The 18170-nt window shown below is 34.2% G+C and overlaps 2 protein-coding genes and 1 pseudogene across 3 annotated transcripts; 2 read left to right on the top strand and 1 right to left on the bottom strand.

Annotated features, from left to right (window-relative positions):
- The first annotated feature begins 964 nt into the window (after positions 1 to 964).
- On the top strand, positions 965 to 2373 carry LOC114299492 (putative glutathione S-transferase). The gene is made up of 2 exons (XM_028244256.2): positions 965 to 1400; positions 1669 to 2373. Exons 1-2 carry the CDS (start codon positions 1092 to 1094, stop codon positions 2017 to 2019), a joined length of 660 nt encoding a protein of 219 aa, XP_028100057.1. The 5' UTR covers positions 965 to 1091; the 3' UTR covers positions 2020 to 2373.
- A 1357-nt stretch (positions 2374 to 3730) lies between these two features.
- On the top strand, positions 3731 to 9271 carry LOC114299491 (glutathione transferase GST 23-like; annotated as a pseudogene). The gene is made up of 3 exons (XR_014333536.1): positions 3731 to 4116; positions 5018 to 5141; positions 8908 to 9271. The product of XR_014333536.1 is annotated as a glutathione transferase GST 23-like (transcript).
- Positions 9272 to 14419: 5148 nt separating this feature from the next.
- On the bottom strand, positions 14420 to 17038 carry LOC114299497 (uncharacterized). The gene is made up of 5 exons (XM_082876694.1): positions 16769 to 17038; positions 16104 to 16588; positions 15234 to 15966; positions 14677 to 15144; positions 14420 to 14599 (listed from the first exon to the last, which is right to left on the bottom strand). The coding sequence occupies exons 1-5, from the start codon at positions 17036 to 17038 to the stop codon at positions 14420 to 14422; spliced, it is 2136 nt and encodes a 711-aa protein (XP_082732820.1).
- Between the last annotated feature and the right edge of the window lie 1132 nt (positions 17039 to 18170).

An 18170-nucleotide genomic window follows, 5' to 3' on the forward strand; every position in this document is an offset into this window, starting at 1 on the left:
TGCGACACAAAAAATAATAAATATTTTAGTATTAAAAGATCTTTTTTTTTAGTAATATCACTATGGAATTACTAAAAAAAAAAAAGGCTAAATATGGTGTAAATTAATTTTTTTTATAATAAAAAAAACTGTATATAATTATGTTAGATTTATAAAACTTAATAATGTGTTTATTTTTTTTTATTTTAAAAAACTGTGTGTTTTTTTTATAAATAACTATTTATATATATATATATATATTTTTTTTTTTTTTTTAAATTGCAACGCCAAATTACTTGAATCTAAAAACTCACCCCCTTCTCATATAAATACCACTTAGGCAATTTTATAGTTACACAACCCTCCTTGTTAATCACCAATTATTATTAGATAAAAATTGATAATGTCATCAAAATTTTAAATTAAAATACTGAATTTACCCTTGCATTACAAAATTAAATATCAAAAACCACACAAACTCGAGCAAACAATTTGCAAGACATAAATTTGTATCATCTTACAAAAAAAAAATTTGATCTTTGATATATGAAAAAAAAAAAAAACCATGGAGAAGAGAGTCATCAATCTAGTTCCCCCTTCTATTTCTGTTTTGATTAGTTTGTAGTTTTGATATGAACCCCCATATCTGGTTTGCAATCTGATTTGCCTGTTGTGTGTGAGCATCTCAACTCTATTGACGGAGAAAAGTTCTTTGGTGTATGTATATTCTTTAATATGTTTCATCTTTTTGTAAATCTCTCTATTGGATTTTATACACTAGTCTTGTATACTTGTCAAAATTGAAGTTAATTGAATATCAAGATTAGTGGTATTATATATAAAAATGAAAATTTAATAGGTTTTAGATTAGTCGTATTATATATAAAAATAAAAATTTAAGAATCACAAAACTCTTAATCTCCCTCCAGCATTAAAATTCTTACACAGGTGTATATGTAGTTAGTAGCCGTCCAACTATCAATATATATTAATATAATTTATATAAACAATTAATTCTTTGACATTGTTAGCTTGGTGCCCAAGAATGGTTGTCCAACAACCACTATAAGTTGACCCAAGAACAAAGGGGCTCTCACATTGACACCTCAAAGATGGAGGAAGTGAAGCTATTGGGATCATGGTCAAGTCCATTTAGTTGCAGAGTCATATGGGCTCTGAAACTAAAAGGCATACCTTACCAATATGTAGAAGAAGATCTTTCCAACAAAAGTCCTCTGCTTCTACAGTACAACCCAGTTCACAAGAAGATCCCAGTGTTTGTCCATGGTGGAAAACCAATTTGTGAGTCTATGGTTATCCTTGAATACATAGAAGAGACATGGCCACACAACCCCTTGCTGCCAAACAACCCATACGATAGGGCTAGCGCTCGATTTTGGGCTAAATTTGTTGAAGATAAGGTAAATATTTTCACCTTTTTTATTTGTTTCAGTATTTTTAAGAAAAAAATCGTTTGAAAAAACTTTATATTGAATCATTAACTCTCTATTAATCTATGTAATAAAACAAATCTTTTTGAAAAGTGTCTTATTTATGCGACATAGTTGAGGGTAAAGATTAAATAATCTAAGGGTTATGAAAAATGTCCTATGTAGCATAGTTGAGGGTTAAGATTGAACATGCCTTTGTTTTCATCTTTGATGATTTTTGTTTACTATGGTACTATAGGGTATAATAATTTGGACAATGTTTCGAACCTCCGGGGAAGAACATGAAAAGGCCAGGCAGGGTAGCTTGGAAATGCTGAGAACCATAGAAGAACATGCCCTTGGCGACAAGAAGTTCTTCGGCGGAGAGAATGTTGGAATGGTGGACATAGCCTTGGGATGGATTGCTTACTGGTTGGAAGTCATGGAAGAGATAATAGGTGTGAAGTTGCTAGAAGCAGAGTCATTCCCTCGCTTGCATTCATGGAAAAAAAATTTCAAGGAAGTGTCTGAGATCAAAGAAAACCTTCCTGATCGAGACAAGATGATTGTGTTGTTCAAGCATCTGAGGGAGATGTTACTGTCATACTGACATCTCTATGAAAGAAAAACTTCCTACGTTCAACAAGATGTTCGTGTTTTTCAAGCATCAGTGGAAGATGTTACGGGTATCTCTATGACAGTTGTAGTAGTGTGATGTTGGTTTTTGGTCTATGTTAAATTTCTGTGTTTTTCAAGCATCAGTGAGTGGAAGATGTTACTGGTATCTCTATGACAGTTGTAGCAGTGTGATGTTGGTTTTTGATCTATGTTAAATTTCTCTGTTTGGTCAATGGCCTGTGTTTCAGTTTGGTGAAGGGCTTTAGTGCTTGGTGCCTGGTGGGTGTATTGCCCGGGACTATTGAGCACATAATATCTAAATAATAGTTAATTGTGTTTTTAAAAATTTGTGACTTTTGAATATGTTTGATTGATAGGATTATAGTATGAGATTGAGATTATTAATTTGTGGACTCAATAATTTTGTATTTGTTTTGAAATTTTGTTTCAAGATTATTAATTTGATGGATAATTAATTCAACAAATTTGTAAGATTATTAATAATGGGGTAGGGATGAGATTATATATTTTGAGTTGGGAAATAAAATAAAAAGACTCTTTTACCCTTGACTAAAAAATAAAACACTTATTATTTTTATATAATTTTATATTTTAGAAGGCTAAAAATATTTTTTGATATTTATTTTATCAAATTAGTTTATATTTATGAAAAAATTAAAAAACAAACCAAACATGGCCTTTGTATTTTGTATTTTTATTTTACTTTTATTTATTTATTTATAATTTTTTTCAAAATCACATTTATGAAGAAATTTTGATAAAGTAAAGATTTTAAAGAAATATTGATAGAGGGTAAGATTGGAAAAGAAGATAAATATAGTTATAATATTACATTTATATATTTTCTTATTCAATGCAAATCAAACAATGGACAAGGGTTTAATTTATCCTACTAATCTAATTGGATAATGTATATCACACTAATTTGATGAGATTATTAATTTCTTTATTATTAATTTTGTGAATCAAATATGACATTAAATATAGTTTTCATTATTTTTTAGTTACTATACTTGTTTACTATAGCCTATTTTGAAAAGATGGTAAAAAATAACTTTTTAGCTTTTAACCAAGTTTTTGGCTTTTTTAGACAAATGATTTGTGAAGTTGGTAAAAAATTACTTTTGAATTTTTTGATTAATACTTATTTATGATGTCAAATCACAATAAAATAACCAAACTACCCCTATTCAATTTAAAATATTTATAACTTCATCCTTGCAGCACATTTTGACCCATGGGGATAGAATTGTAATTTCACCAATAACTAAAAACCAAGTTTTCAAATAAAAAAATATAAAAAAATCAACCTTTAACTTTTACTACAAACTTAAAAAGTGACTAAAAACCAACTTTTCAAAATAGCCCAATTAATATATTGTCCTCTTGTTGACTTCATGGATAGAATAGCCCAAGGGGCAAACACAAGGAAGAAAACACATACGTCATGTTTAATTCCACAAGATTAATAGTGAAATATTAATAATCCAATTAAATTAGTGTGGTATTCACAATCTCACTCCTACCCCATTATTAATAATCCTACAAATTTATTAAATTAATTATCCATTGGATTGATAATCCTAAAATAAAATGTCAAAACAAATATAGAATAATTGAACCCGCAGATTAATAATCACAATCTCATACTTTAATTCTTCCAATCAAACATGCTAATACTGCCTAAATGGTCGCAAAACAACCTTTAAAATAAAGGGGGGTCTCTTCCAAGAAAGAAGACTCAGAGAGCTCATCAAACCATGGAAGAAGTGAAGCTTCATGGATGTTGGGCTAGTCCTTACAGTTGCAAAGTGATATGGGCTCTGAAACTAAAGGGTGTCAAGTACGAGTACATAGAAGAAGACCTCTCAACAAGAGTGAATTGCTGTTACAGTATAATCCAGTTCACAAGAAGATTCCAGTGCTTGTTCATGGTGGAAAACCGATCGCTGAGTCATCTGTAATCCTTGAATACATCGAAGAAACATGGCCAGAGAATCCGTTGCTGCCGGAGGATGTTTATGAGAGAGCCATGGCTAGGTTTTGGATCAATTTTGGAGAACAGAAGGTAAGTACATCATCATGCTGTTATTTTTATCTTACTTTCAGTTGTTAAATCTTAATTTTTGACTCATCGACTCCTTATCAAAGATTAGAGTCAAGTTATGGCTCGAGTCCTTATTGAGTGGGCACCTGTGAATTCCCGTTTTGCACTACCCCGATTGTTGGGCCTTTTTAGGCCATAAAATGACTTACTTTAGTCTGCACATCTTCTTAATTCAATGTAATAAAGTTAGGTGGGGTCTATTTCCTTTGATAAAGATATACTTTTATGAGTTTTCTCTTGGTATTGTGTTGAATTATCCTATTCTAGTCGATATTGATGAGAATGCTCATGGTTGGCCCCTTGATGACCTTTTATGTTTTGTTAAGTAGACTTTTTAAAGGTTTGCAGTTATGGTCAATTAATTGGTCCGTTCCAAAAAACCTTTTGAAAAAAAAAAAAAAAAAGAGAGAGATATTTTGGCTTCTGCATGACTAATTTATGCATGATCCAATATTTTCATTTCAAAAGTTCCTAAATAGATCATAAACAGATGCCAAATTAATTGAAGAATATTGAAAATGCACCGTCTTCATTAATATTTTTGCTAAATAACAACAGCTCTCTTGTGTTCAAGCAAACATCTGAATTTTTTGTTCATATATAGTTCAATTGCTACATAGTACTGTTTGGTAAGAGTGCAAGAATAAATGAAGAAGTTCTGAAAACATTTACAATTTTCTTCTTCTTTTTTGTTATATTACTCTGGGTAGGATCAGTTTGCTTAGAATCTTTTCCCCGAATTTTGCATTTAGCTATCAAATAGTTTTCACCTTATTTGGTCCACACTTTTATCCACTTCGGCCTCTAATAAACTTTCTTGATTCCGCTCCTGACATCAACATAATAATTTGTGGCCAACTAGGGTCTTATTTTCTATGATTTCATCCGATCCACCAGAGAGACACAAGAGAAAGCAACAAAACAAGTGCTTGAAGTTTTGAAGACCATAGAAGAGCAAGGCCTTGGGGACAAAAAGTTCTTTGGGGACTGTTAATGTACACTAAACCTAACCCACTAACCTAACCCACTACATCCACCCCACTAAACCTAACACACTCACCAGCTCCACTACCACCCACCACCTCCACTACCATCCACTACCACCACTCACTTACCTCACACCTCTCCTATATAATAGCTTGTAACATACAAATCAATACACATCAATCTATCAATAAATCAATAATACAATCAATTTTATACATTAAATCTTACTTGGTATCAGAGCAAGGTTGAGAAGCTAGTAATTCTGCTTCACCGGCGGGCGGCAGCCTCGCCTTGGCCGCCCGCCGGACCTCTACACTTACCTTCACTTGTCTGCGCACCTCATGTCTGTCCCCGGAAGCCTCGCCACTGCTTCCAGCCGTGACTAATCACTGCCGAGCCACCACCGCTCCAACTCCACAACCGGGCCACCTTCCCCTACAGCCTCCCTCACCGAGGTTGCTTCATGTTGCCTCCACAATCTTCTCAGGCCGAACCTTAAACCCATCCACCCCACCAAACCGTGGTCTCTCTCTCTCGAACACTCTTTTTTTTTCTCTCGCTGATAGACAGAAAATTTTGATATACAATTTTTACTTCTGAATATCCATGGAGAGGAAACAAGTTGTGAAGATTGAGGACTCGATCCAACACATTCCATTTTCCGATTACTATCCAGCGAGTACACCATTATCAAGCATGTTGGATTTCTCACGTGAAGCTGAAAGAAGCTCATTCGGGTTTCATGGACTTACTGGGTTTTCAAGATTTCTCTCTCTAGAGACCATACCATGACACACATGGGGAGGGATATGGACACCATCTCTCTCTCTCTGCAAATGCTCACAATATCCTCCTTTTGCGAGTAAGAACTCGATGGACTAGTATCCGCAAATCTCAGGCGCTGCTCTCTGATTTCATACTTGTCATTCTGATAAGCCTGTTCAGAATCCATGCCATATTGTCCATTTGAATCCAAAAATCTCTTATCTGCCATAGCCTTTAACCTTTTCTGCACATCAGCAGGTTGAAGAGCCGATGAATGCTGTTGCTTCACATATATTACATCCTTCCCTCCCATTTTCACACCAACAATAATGTGGGTGCCAAATTTTTCAATAAACCTAGCCCCGGAACCAACCCAATAGCCGGGAGTTTCTTGCGGGCTCCTCTGCAATTTTCTCTGTTGGATCTCTCTCGCTGCAACAAACTCACCTCCTCTCTCTCGGTTTTGGGGTGTTGCTCTCTACCCAAACCCAGTTCTCTCACACTGCAAGAACACACACAGCTCTCTCAAAATGAAGACCCCACAGTTCTCTCTCACTCCCATTAAAAATACAACCACTCTTCTCTCTCTCATCTTTCCACTTTAAACCCACAAATCCGTTTTTTAATCAACCGCAAGCGTGAAACTCCTTGAAACACACAGCACCCACTACCTTTTTATTATTATTATTATATCCACTTTTTCCTTTTACAATATTCTCCACTATCACACACTCCACTTACATGGGTTGTTCCCACTTTTCATCATCCATATTCCACTTTTTTTTTTCTTTTCTTTTTTTTTTATATCCTCCACTTCCTCTTTTTCTTCTCATCCACGAGCCTCCTTTATCTTGTTTCCCACCCCACTTTCTTTATTATCTATATATATATATATTTTATTATATTATATTAACAAAAAAAAAAAAAAAAAAAAAACCAAACAAACAAAAACAACCGGGCCAGACGAAGAAAACGAACTGCATATCACACTCTTTTTATTCATATCAAGGGCTCACCCCGATCACAATTTTACATCACCAAAAAAAAAAAAAAAAAAAAAAAAAAAAAAAAAAAACCACCAACAACAGCAACAAATCCACAGGCAGGTTTTTCTTCTCTACTCTGCCGCCGGTCTTTTCTTCTTGCCTCCGTCCTGGGCGGCCCTTGCCGGTGTTGCCTCTGTATTTCCCACTCCACTGGGCATGATCACTCCCCCCTGCTCCTCCACTGCAGCATATGGCGGACCTCCAAATCGGAACATCACGGTGGCCTTCCGCTTCAGCTCCTTGTTTTCTGCCCTTAGCACGCTTATCTCTGCTCGCGCATCCTTATACATGCGTTGGAGCAGAGCCAGCTGGGAGTTTAATTGCTGCACCTCATTTGTCCTACTCTGCAGCCGGTGCGACAGGTTTGTGACCGCCGTCATGGACTCCACACATGCCTTCAAAGTATACTGATTCGCCTTCACATCCGTTTGCACTGCCATTTTTTGCTCCACAGACCGCATCGGAAAGTTCAGAGGAGCAAACCCAGCGGTGTTTGGTTGAGGTTCACTGGCCACCGCCCCAGTTCTCTCTCCTGTGGACTCGTTGAGGTCGGGAAAGAGGGTAAGCAGCCCGCGGGAAGACGAAGCCATTTTTTCTGGGCAACAGAGTGTTATAGAGAGTGTTACAGAGTATCTTCTCAGCAAAACCTTCTCAGCAAAACGAAGAGTTTTTCAGAGGATTTTCGCCAATTGTTTGTCTTCGCCTCTGCCTCCGCTCTGTCTTGGTTAAATAGCCGAGGCAGCCACGCGCATCGCGCGCCTCTTCTCGCCGACAAACTGGCACGCCTTTTCATGGCACGCCTTTTGATGCATTCGGGCACGCCTTTTGATGGCACGCCTTTTGAGGGTGCGGGCACACCTTTTGAGGGCACGACTTTTGAGGGCTCGATATATATCTGCATGTATATTTTTTGGGCAGCCTATCTACCCACTCATACAGTGTCTTCTACACCGGTCAGCTTTATCAATCCCTTTGTTTCAACCTCAAATAGGTTTCTATCTTTACACCTATTTGAGTTTGAGGGGGGGTTATACACAGTATCATGTATAAGTCGCCCATGGCGCACTCCCTAAGTCGCCTCCTCGGTGCACCACCACAGCTTCTACAACGGTCCGACATGACCCCGTAAACTGTCTTCTACAACGGTCCGACATGACCCCGTAAACTGTCCTGCTACATCGGTCCGACATGACCCCGTAAACTGTCCTGCTATAACGGTCCGACATGACCCCGTAAACTGTCTGCTACAACGGTCCGACATGACCCCATAAACTGTCTTCTACAACGGTCCGACATGACCCCGTAAACTGTCTTCTACATCGGTCTGACACGACCACACAGTGTCTGCTACATCGGTCCGACATGACCTCGTAAACTGTCCTGCTACAACGGTCCGACATGACCCCATAAACTGTCTTCTACATCGGTCCAACATGACCCCGTAAACTGTCTTCTACAACGGTCCGACATGACCCCGTAAACTGTCTTCTACATCGGTCTGACACGACCACACAGTGTCTGCTACAACGGTCCGACATGACCCCGTAAACTGTCTGCTACAACGGTCCGACATGACCCCGTAAACTGTCTGCTACAACGGTCCGACACGACCATACCGTGTCTCCTATCCTGTTTCGTTTTTTATTTATCAGTTTACTTTTCTGTTTTGTTACTCTCTTCAAACTCAAGTTGGTTAGTTCCTATCCTCCTTGAGTTTGAGGGGGGCTGTTAATGTACACTAAACCTAACCCACTAACCTAACCCACTACATCCACCCCACTAAACCTAACACACTCACCAGCTCCACTACCACCCACCACCTCCACTACCATCCACTACCACCACTCACTTACCTCACACCTCTCCTATATAATAGCTTGTAACATACAAATCAATACACATCAATCTATCAATAAATCAATAATACAATCAATTTTATACATTAAATCTTACTGGGACAACACTCTGGGACTAGTAGACTTATCATTTGGATGGCTTGTTCAGTGGTTTGAAGTCATGGAAGAAGTAATATTAGGCACTAGTAATCCTACATTGTTAGACCCAACCACTTTGCCTCGCTTGTATGCTTGGGTTCAGAATTTGAAAGGAGTTCCTGTGATCAAAGAAAACCTGCCCAATCGCGAGAAATTGTCAGCTCGTCTCAAACGCGTCAGAGACATCATTGTTGCAGGCCACGATGAGTAGTATTTCCAATATTTTGCTATGTCAAAGGTTATAAGCTAAGTTAAATTAAAAATTAAAATAAAAAAAAATTATGTGGATTTGTTCAATGAGTAGTATTTTACTTGTTTTTCATATGATTTGCTGGTGTCTTGAGTCGTCTTTTGAACTTATGATGTGTAGAGGTCTCGGGTTTGTACATGAAAGATAATGGTATAAGAAATTATGATCATGTAGTTGATTAGAGTTACAAAGACGGTTTGTTTACATACGAATTGCTTTTGTTTCATCTTATTTTGAAAGTTGGTTGTAGCAAAAATTATTTACTTTTGACTTGAATAGTTGAGTAATTGTTTTTTTGTGTGGATTAATTTTGAATTGATGATTGCTTCAAATAATTCTGTGCCATTACTGCCATTCTTGAAAATTTTATGACAAATTTTATATAACTTTCGAAATTTGTAGAAATTCGTGTTATTTATAAATAATAATAATAATAATAATAAATAAAAATAAAGATATTCTAGTCATATTTTTAATTATGAAAATTTGTGGGCAATCAAATCAAACTCTAATCTTATAGGATCATGAGCACATTAATAAGATTTAAATACCACTCAATTTCAAGCATAATCAACCTTATAGAAACTTTGCATATAAGTGTTTTGTATTAAAATTCTAAAATTTCATAATTTCAATTCTGTAAAATTGTTTTCATTTTTCAAATAAAGTTATATTTTCGATTCATCTTTATGAGATATTAAAATAAAAATTATATTGAATACGAAAATTTGCAGAAAAAAAATGGAACCCCCTATATCCACTTTCAAATTAGAAAAATGGATACAAATATTTATATGTCATTTTTGAATTAAAAATAAAAATTATATGTATCCACATTCAAATTAAAGATGAGGACATGTAGATCTAATTGTGCATTTTTAAATCATAAAATGAAAATAGATATATCTATCTGTCAAATTAAAAAAAATAATCAATTTATATAATTAAAGTTATAACATTTAAAAAAATTTAACACAACATACGCCTAAAGGATAAAAATATGAGAGAATAACTTTGCAGTAGTGACGGTAAAAAAAAATTACAAAATCATAAAAAAAATATAACATTTTAATTAGTATAGTGTATATATTTTTTCATTAATTTATAAATTTTGTTTGACTGTGTACTGTATTATTATTTCTCCTAAAAATATCATGAATTATGCTTGCCACCTAATGATAGAATCCAACACCAAACAAATAATATAAGATTGTATGACCTATAAAGAACAAACCTTAAACGCTATAAAAGCACTCAAAAATGGACTTTTAGCCAAATTTTCCAGATTCTTATATAGTTTTCAAAACTCTATTTGTGTTACTTATCAAGAAAAAAAGAAAAGGGAATGGCCCGTTATCTCACTTAGACATGCCAAAAAAAAAAAAAAAAAAAAAAAGATAGAAATGATTTGAAAAGAAAAAAAAAAAAAAAAATTATAACAGCAACATTACGAATAAAAAATTAAAACTAGGGTATTGATACAACCCCATACATCCTAGCGTAAGAGTTGTAATGGTAACGTCGATTTAAATATTAGAGTGATGATTGAGATTATTAGAGTTAGAATTTTAATGTCAACTCTAGTGATGTGACAATATATAATAAACAAAATGTAACATCACAAGTCAAAACATCAAATTATAAAATAAGGCTCACCTCTAGAGCTCTCTATATGTGTTTGCAGTTCGATTGTGATCGGAGAATTTTTAGGTTGCGTTTGGTAGAGTTTTATAAATATGATTTGAGAGTGTGAATTGTATTTTGAGTTTGAGACTTGTAGAATTATAATTTGAGCGTAGAAAATTTGTTTGGTTATGGCTTTTTAAGAGAGTGTTGAATTGAGTTTTGAATTGAGTGTGAAATTGAGTTTTGAAAGTTTGATTTGACATGTGAAATAAGAAAATTTGTTTGGTTATAAGTTTTGAAAAAAGTTTTCAAAGTTTAATTCAAATTGTTATAACTCATAACAAAACACACTACTTTCACACTATTGAAAATTCTGATCAACACTCATAACCAAACTCTCTTTAAAATTCAATTAATTTTTTTTTATTATTAACAGAAAATAACATTAATCAATTTTTTAATTGAAAATACTACAAAGGAAATAATTTTTTTTTCCAAAATAAATATTCAAAAATTTTAAATCATAAATATTTAAATAATTTAAATAATCTAAAAAATTTAATAAGTAAAAAATTAAAATAAAATATTCAAAAAATTTAAATCGTAAAAATTTAAATAATTTAAATATTCAAAAAATTTAAATAATTTAAAATGTTAATATTTTAAATTTAAAAACAACTCTACACTCAAATTGTAACCAAACACATAAAACAAAACTCAACTTAAGAAATTATTTTTAAAACTCATAACCAAATACATAATTCGAAACTCCATACTACATTCACAACTTTACACTCAAATTGTAACCAAATACATAACAAAAAAATTAAAATATTTAAAAATATTTTTATAAAATAGAGTTTGAATTTATTTTTATAAAATATTTTAAAATTTAAAAGATTAAAATCGTAATATTTTGAAATTAAAATATTTAAAAATATTCAAAAAATTAAAAAAAAATTAAAATATTTAAAAAATTAAAATATTGATTTGAATTGAGTTTTGAAAAGAGTTTTGAATTATGTGTTTGGTTATGAGTTTTGAAAAGTAATGATTATGTTTTGAATTGAGTTTTGAGAAATGAGTGTAGAATTATGATTTGAAAGTTTAAAACAAACAATACACTCAAATCAATGGGTGAAACTATAATTTGAAACCCTAACCAAACGGAGCCTTTATTTTTTATTTATCTGTCAGATTGACGGATTAAAAAAAATCAATCCACATCTATTCGCCGGATTGATAAATGCAAATTGTGCGGATTAGTAGATAGATGCGAATTGATTTGATAGTTTAAACTTTTATAAATTTTAAACATAACATAACAATTTGTCAATATTTTTTTTAATAACAATCTAACTCAACATAATTAAAAAATTATTAAGTAATGTTTCAAATACCAATAATAAATATATATATATATAAGAAGATCATGTATTATCAAAACTATTTCATTACTATTTTTTTATTTAAAAACTATTTAATTTGATTTTTTTAAAAATAACAAAATTAAGCTTTATATTTTTCACACAAAAATATTAAATATCAACTCTAGTCATATAAAAGAATTTCCAAATTGAAAACAAATTAAAAACACAACAAAATATTTAAACTCTTTTTCAATTGAAACAAAAACTGAATATTTAAACAAATTAAAAATACAAAACTTACAAATTACTAGAAATACTCGCGATTTAACGATTCAATTGTGACCAATAAAATCTCAAATTCACTATCAGTTCAAAACTAGACAAATTAAAAAAAAAAAAAATTTACAACCGTTCACTTGTCACTACACATTCGTTCAAAATACAATAAATAACTTTGATTTGATCAATTTAGACGGATACCGTTGAACACTCTTAATATCTCCAATAAAAATAACAATAATGTTTGGTAGTTCTAATTTAAGAGCTCTAATAAAACTCCAATAATGAATCCCATATGATTATGGGAGCCTCTATTTACACACCATAAATTAGCTCAAGGCAAACCACTACTAAAAGCACACCTTTAATAATTTAGTAAATATATATTTTGCTCATCACACTACGGAGCAAATTCAGTGATTGCAAAGATTCAGGCACCGAGGAGTCCATAGTTTGTACCGCCAGAGCGTATTTGCTATTCCTATTGGGATGTACACTGTTCAGCGACAAGAGTGGGACGAGAGTTCCTATTGTGTACTTGCAGTTGTTGATGGATGTGACTGGTGTTCATACATATGCTTAGGGTGCAGCTGCATTGACAGATTTATATAGACAGTTGGGATTTGCCACGAGATCAGCTGTTTGATAGATGGCTGGTTACATGACATTGTTGGAGGCATGGATTTATAAGCATTTATGGCCATTTAGACCTCACCAAAACATGGAATATACTATACAATTGCCTCATGTGCATCGATGGACTCCTCGTCGGGAAGTTGGTTCAACGATATCACACCTACAGGCGCTACGAGATGAGCTTGACAGATTGGCATTTGATGAGGTATAACAATTAATATTAGTTCAATTAAGTGTTCTCATTCCATGTCACTCATCAAGATTTCATTTGTGTTTCTCTCTTAGGTTACTTGGGATCCATATCAAGATTGCCGTCAACATCACCCATGTCATGAGATCACATTCTACAGCGGTTGTTTGAAATGTTTGGATGTAGTTGAACCCTATCATCCTGAAAGGGTTCTTAGACAGTTTGGTAGGGTACAGACCATCCCACCTGCGCCACTCAACCCTGTTCGTGCTGTTAAAGATGTCATAGCAGGCCGATATAGAGTGATGAATCAGTATCTTGATCAGATATGGGAAAGTTGAAATAATCATGTTTTATCTACTCGGAGGAGGAGTACCCCAGTCAGACGTCCGGCTGATTGTATTGATGGTTACATACAGTGGTATGCAAACATCACACACTATATATCCAGAACCCCACACATCGGTCTGGTTTTGACCCACGTGTACAAAATAGTAGATCTGATGTGCAGGACGCTGAGGTATGACAATATTGCGCACGCATCGTTTACATTTTTTTTTAAGGATGACATGTGCTAATTACAATTTTATTTGTTCTTAATACAGCGTATTGATCATGCACTACGGATTGCGCATCCTATCATTGAAACGGGCCATAATGCTAGTGTTCGTGAGCCAGATAGGTTATATGAGGCCATTGAAAGGATGTCACGTGTTCTTCAGGGTCAACAAATCAATGAGGTTGGACCTAGTTCTATTCCATTTCGAACATGCAATCGTAGGAGACGAGTACATGATAGGTAGTTGGTTTTCTGGTAATCTTGTTTTGTTATTACGTAACAGAATAAAAGTACTCTTTTGATGTTTTTGTTGTTTTGTGATGAACAATAATTACTCTACCAATATTTTGGAATGAACAAGTATTCGTGGTTTGTATTTTTGGTAATCAACAGGAAGTATTATGCCAATGCATTTGCTACACCGTAATGAACAAGTACTACCATGTGCATTAAATTAACTCAAAGCTTAATCCAACTCAACTATTTAAATGCTAATCCACAAAAATGTATCGGTAACTATTTAAATTGCATAACTACAATTCAACTCAACTCACATACATCATTACTCATCAAGGTTAATACAATCAAATGTCTCTCTAGTAGCTACCCCTGAATGAACAACTTGTTTAAAATGCTCAATTCGGCAACTATATGCAGTATCCCATCCAGCCGCACAAGAATGATGAAACTTGCAGCAATTGGTAGCTATCGATGGAACTGGATGACCCGGTAACATGAACACCTACATGACAAAGCTTTAAGTATGAGAGCAATGCAGTATAAAATGATAAATGTATTACACAAACTATAATGCTATACCTGGACAAAATGATTCCCATTAACAAACCCAATAGCAATCTCACGCTGTTGAACTTGTGATATTGGCACTGATCGTAGGGGGAGGAATGTAAGGCATTGTTGTGCAGATAAGTGGTGCAATACCACATTATAACAAGATGCAATAAGATGACCCATGTCAGGCATAGTCATCCAACGGTGATACCCTGGATTTGGCTCAAAGTATGATAAAATATAGGTCAATCCTTCAATCCTGTCATGTGAACCATATAGATGAGTGTAATGGCCTATGTGTATGTGCAATTCCTGTAGAAGATCACGCCTGACTTGACCCCATTCAGCCTCTATAAACCCCATCAACCCAGCAATAGCTCTAAACCCACAATTGCCATCGGCATCTACATCCTTAATAAGATGTATGCACGACTTTAATCCAACTGGGAGGGCATCAACATATGAATAGGTTGTATTTGTGCGAGTCCGATATACCTATTCAACAGGGAAGGCATCAACACATGATCAACAAAACACGTAATTGACCATAATAAAAAATGTAAATAAAAAATGATTACATGTACCTTCTCTTTGGCAGGCCCTTTTTTATGTACTTTGACATAATCTTCTGTGGGGATCTGGGTGCCCATAGGTAAGTGGCTATCATGTCTGGACTGAACTAGCTCAAATGCACATGGGTTTCGATGCGTAGATACATCTATCTTCTTATGTCCCTTACCTCGAGGATTGGGCTTCACATTCGGCTCAATGAGAAAACTACTTTGCGGATCTGCAATCTCTCCTAACTTATGCAGAATTTCCAACTGCGTAGTGTAATAAGATGTATTGAATCGCTTAAGTATGAGATCAAACTTTGGTTCACAACTCAATTCCACTTTATCATTCTTCAACTTTTGTACTACCTCAAGAGTCCTCCAGTGTGGGTTAATGCTATCAAATGGTATTGGACGATCCTGCCGGATGTAATCCGCAATCTCATGGGCACACGGTAACCCGTGTATTCGTCGAACAACACATCCACATGCTGAACCATCAATGCCAACATCATTCGCTCGCTTACTCTCCGCTAAGACATGATTTAATGCAGTAATAGAGATATTGTCTCGGAGCTCTCTAAAATGGGATGGTTTGAACTGGTGTTGTACAACGGTTAAACTCTTCTCAAACGATGCCTTAATATCAATATGTTGCAACTCAAGCAAACTATGGATCTTGGTCCAAGAACACTCAAAATTTACTTGGTTAAAACCAAGTTGCCGTTTTAGTTTTGCATGTGCACTTTCAGCCCTGTGTACACTAGAAACAATTAACATAATTAAGTTTAAATAATCAAAATCATAATGCCTAATAGTGTAAGGTAGACAAATATGTATTATCTGTTGGTTGTAACATTCTCGAAGTGCATACAACTATCTGTCCATATGGCAACAAACTTATCCTTATATGGAATTAACCAACTTTGTGACACATATTGCAGTGCCTCAGGATATGTATCAAAATCTGCAAGTAGCCTAGCAAGGTGTTCATTGTATTTAAGCTCAGTTGAGGAGAGTACTAAGAAATTCCATAAAGAGATAAACTTGTCCCATTCGTCCTTTCTCTTAAACATTTTCTTGCATTTCGCCAGTATATTTCTACTAATATGCCATCGGCATAATAAATGTCGAGATGTAGAAAATACCCTGTCAATAGCATTCATCAAAGCAAGCTCCCTGTCCGTGACAATCACCTCAAGAATAGCAATGTCATCCAAGAGACTACGCAATGTAGTTAACATCCAAACGTAATTATCAATCCGCTCAAATTGGAGATATGCAAAGGCTACGGAGAATGACATATCAGTGGATGTCACACCAACTATCTCAAGAAAAGGAAAACGATATTGATTTGTCTTATATGTGAAGTCCATGATCAACACCTTTGGAAATGAACAGAGCAAATCTAAACTGACAAGATGTGCCCAAAACAAGTCTGTGACAGTCAACGTGTTGTTGTCACACCTATGTCGCTCAATGTAATTATGCTTTTCTAGCTCACCCAACAAATGTTACATTTGTGATCTCCCAACTTTCTCAATAATATTATTCTTATGACATACATTGTAAATGGTTTTCATAGTGGTTACATTCAAAGTATCCTTTCGTTTCAATGTATCCAAAATCTCTTTCGGTCTGACCATGCTTTTGGACATATCCACTAATAATGATTTTTCCTCCTTAGATAATCTCCCTGCAAATGAATGTCCTTCAAAATGTTTTGTAGGAGCATGGTTATGCATTCCACATGCTACATCTACCATCCAATCATCATCAACCATCAACTTACGAGCCCTTAACTCAAAGGGACACCCGCATTTCTTCGTACCCATTATCTTCACAATTTTTTTGCTTGAATCATCTCATTTTAATTTCTTATGAGCTCTGTATTGACTACTTCTCTCACAGGCAATAAAATATCATTGCTGTCCTATGGTCACCAGTATAGTCCGATGTCTTGATGACAATCACAAACCTATTTTTCCTTCCAACGTCTCGTACCCAGCCAAGCAATTCTTCTTTGCTCTCGAAAACCTAGAAGTCAAATTCAACAAAGTCATTAAACATTCGAAAACAAAAAGAAAAAAATATTAATTTTCGACATAAGACTACCTCATTAGTAATAAATTGACTCGTGTAGTCAACAAGACCCCCAGATCCAACATTACTGCATTCCACGGATGCATAGTTCTGAAAAAAAAAAAATAAAAAAAAAAATTTATAACTGTTCAGCAGTACAGAGTTGAATTAAATGAAAAAGTTTGACCTTAGTAATCTGAACAAATTGCACTTGTTCGATTGTAGTCTGTTGGACAGATGTAAGTTGTTCAATTATAGTCTGTTGAACATATGTAATTTGTTCGATTGTAATTTGTTGAACAGATGTAATTTGTTCAATTGTAGTTTGTCGAACAATGATATATCATTCACCTCTGGTTAGCCGAACAACGATTTACCACTCATAAACAAAAACGAAGACGAAGACGAAGACGAAGACGAAGACGAAGACGAAAAAAAAAAAAAAACTTTTTATTGCTCCATTGTTCCGAATGAGAATTGTCAGATGCATCCTTCATTGAATCCAATCAAAATCTTCAATAATACCATATTTTTTATTATTATTGAAAGGTTTTTGATTTTGGTTTTAGGGTTTTTGATTATTAACAGAGAAGATACGTAAGGAACAAGTTTGAAATTTATAATTTATATTATATTGATTCTTGTCCTTTATGGTAAATACACAAATGGGTGTATCATAACTTGCCATTTATAGTCATTTAATTTAAGGTTAAAATTGTAATAAAAAATAAATTAATTAATGATTTATCTTGAGAAGGAAAGTGGTGTGTAAATAAAATGACCCTATGATGATGTGATATTTTAACTTGTTTTTCTTTCTTTCTTTTTTTATTTTTTGTTTTTTATTTTTTAATATTTGGTTGACACTATTAACCTTGCTTGTTT

The sequence above is a fragment of the Camellia sinensis genome, chromosome 6 (genome assembly GCF_055761805.1).
Source record: "Camellia sinensis isolate YWXY chromosome 6, ASM5576180v1, whole genome shotgun sequence".
Classification (NCBI taxonomy): domain Eukaryota; kingdom Viridiplantae; phylum Streptophyta; class Magnoliopsida; order Ericales; family Theaceae; genus Camellia; species Camellia sinensis.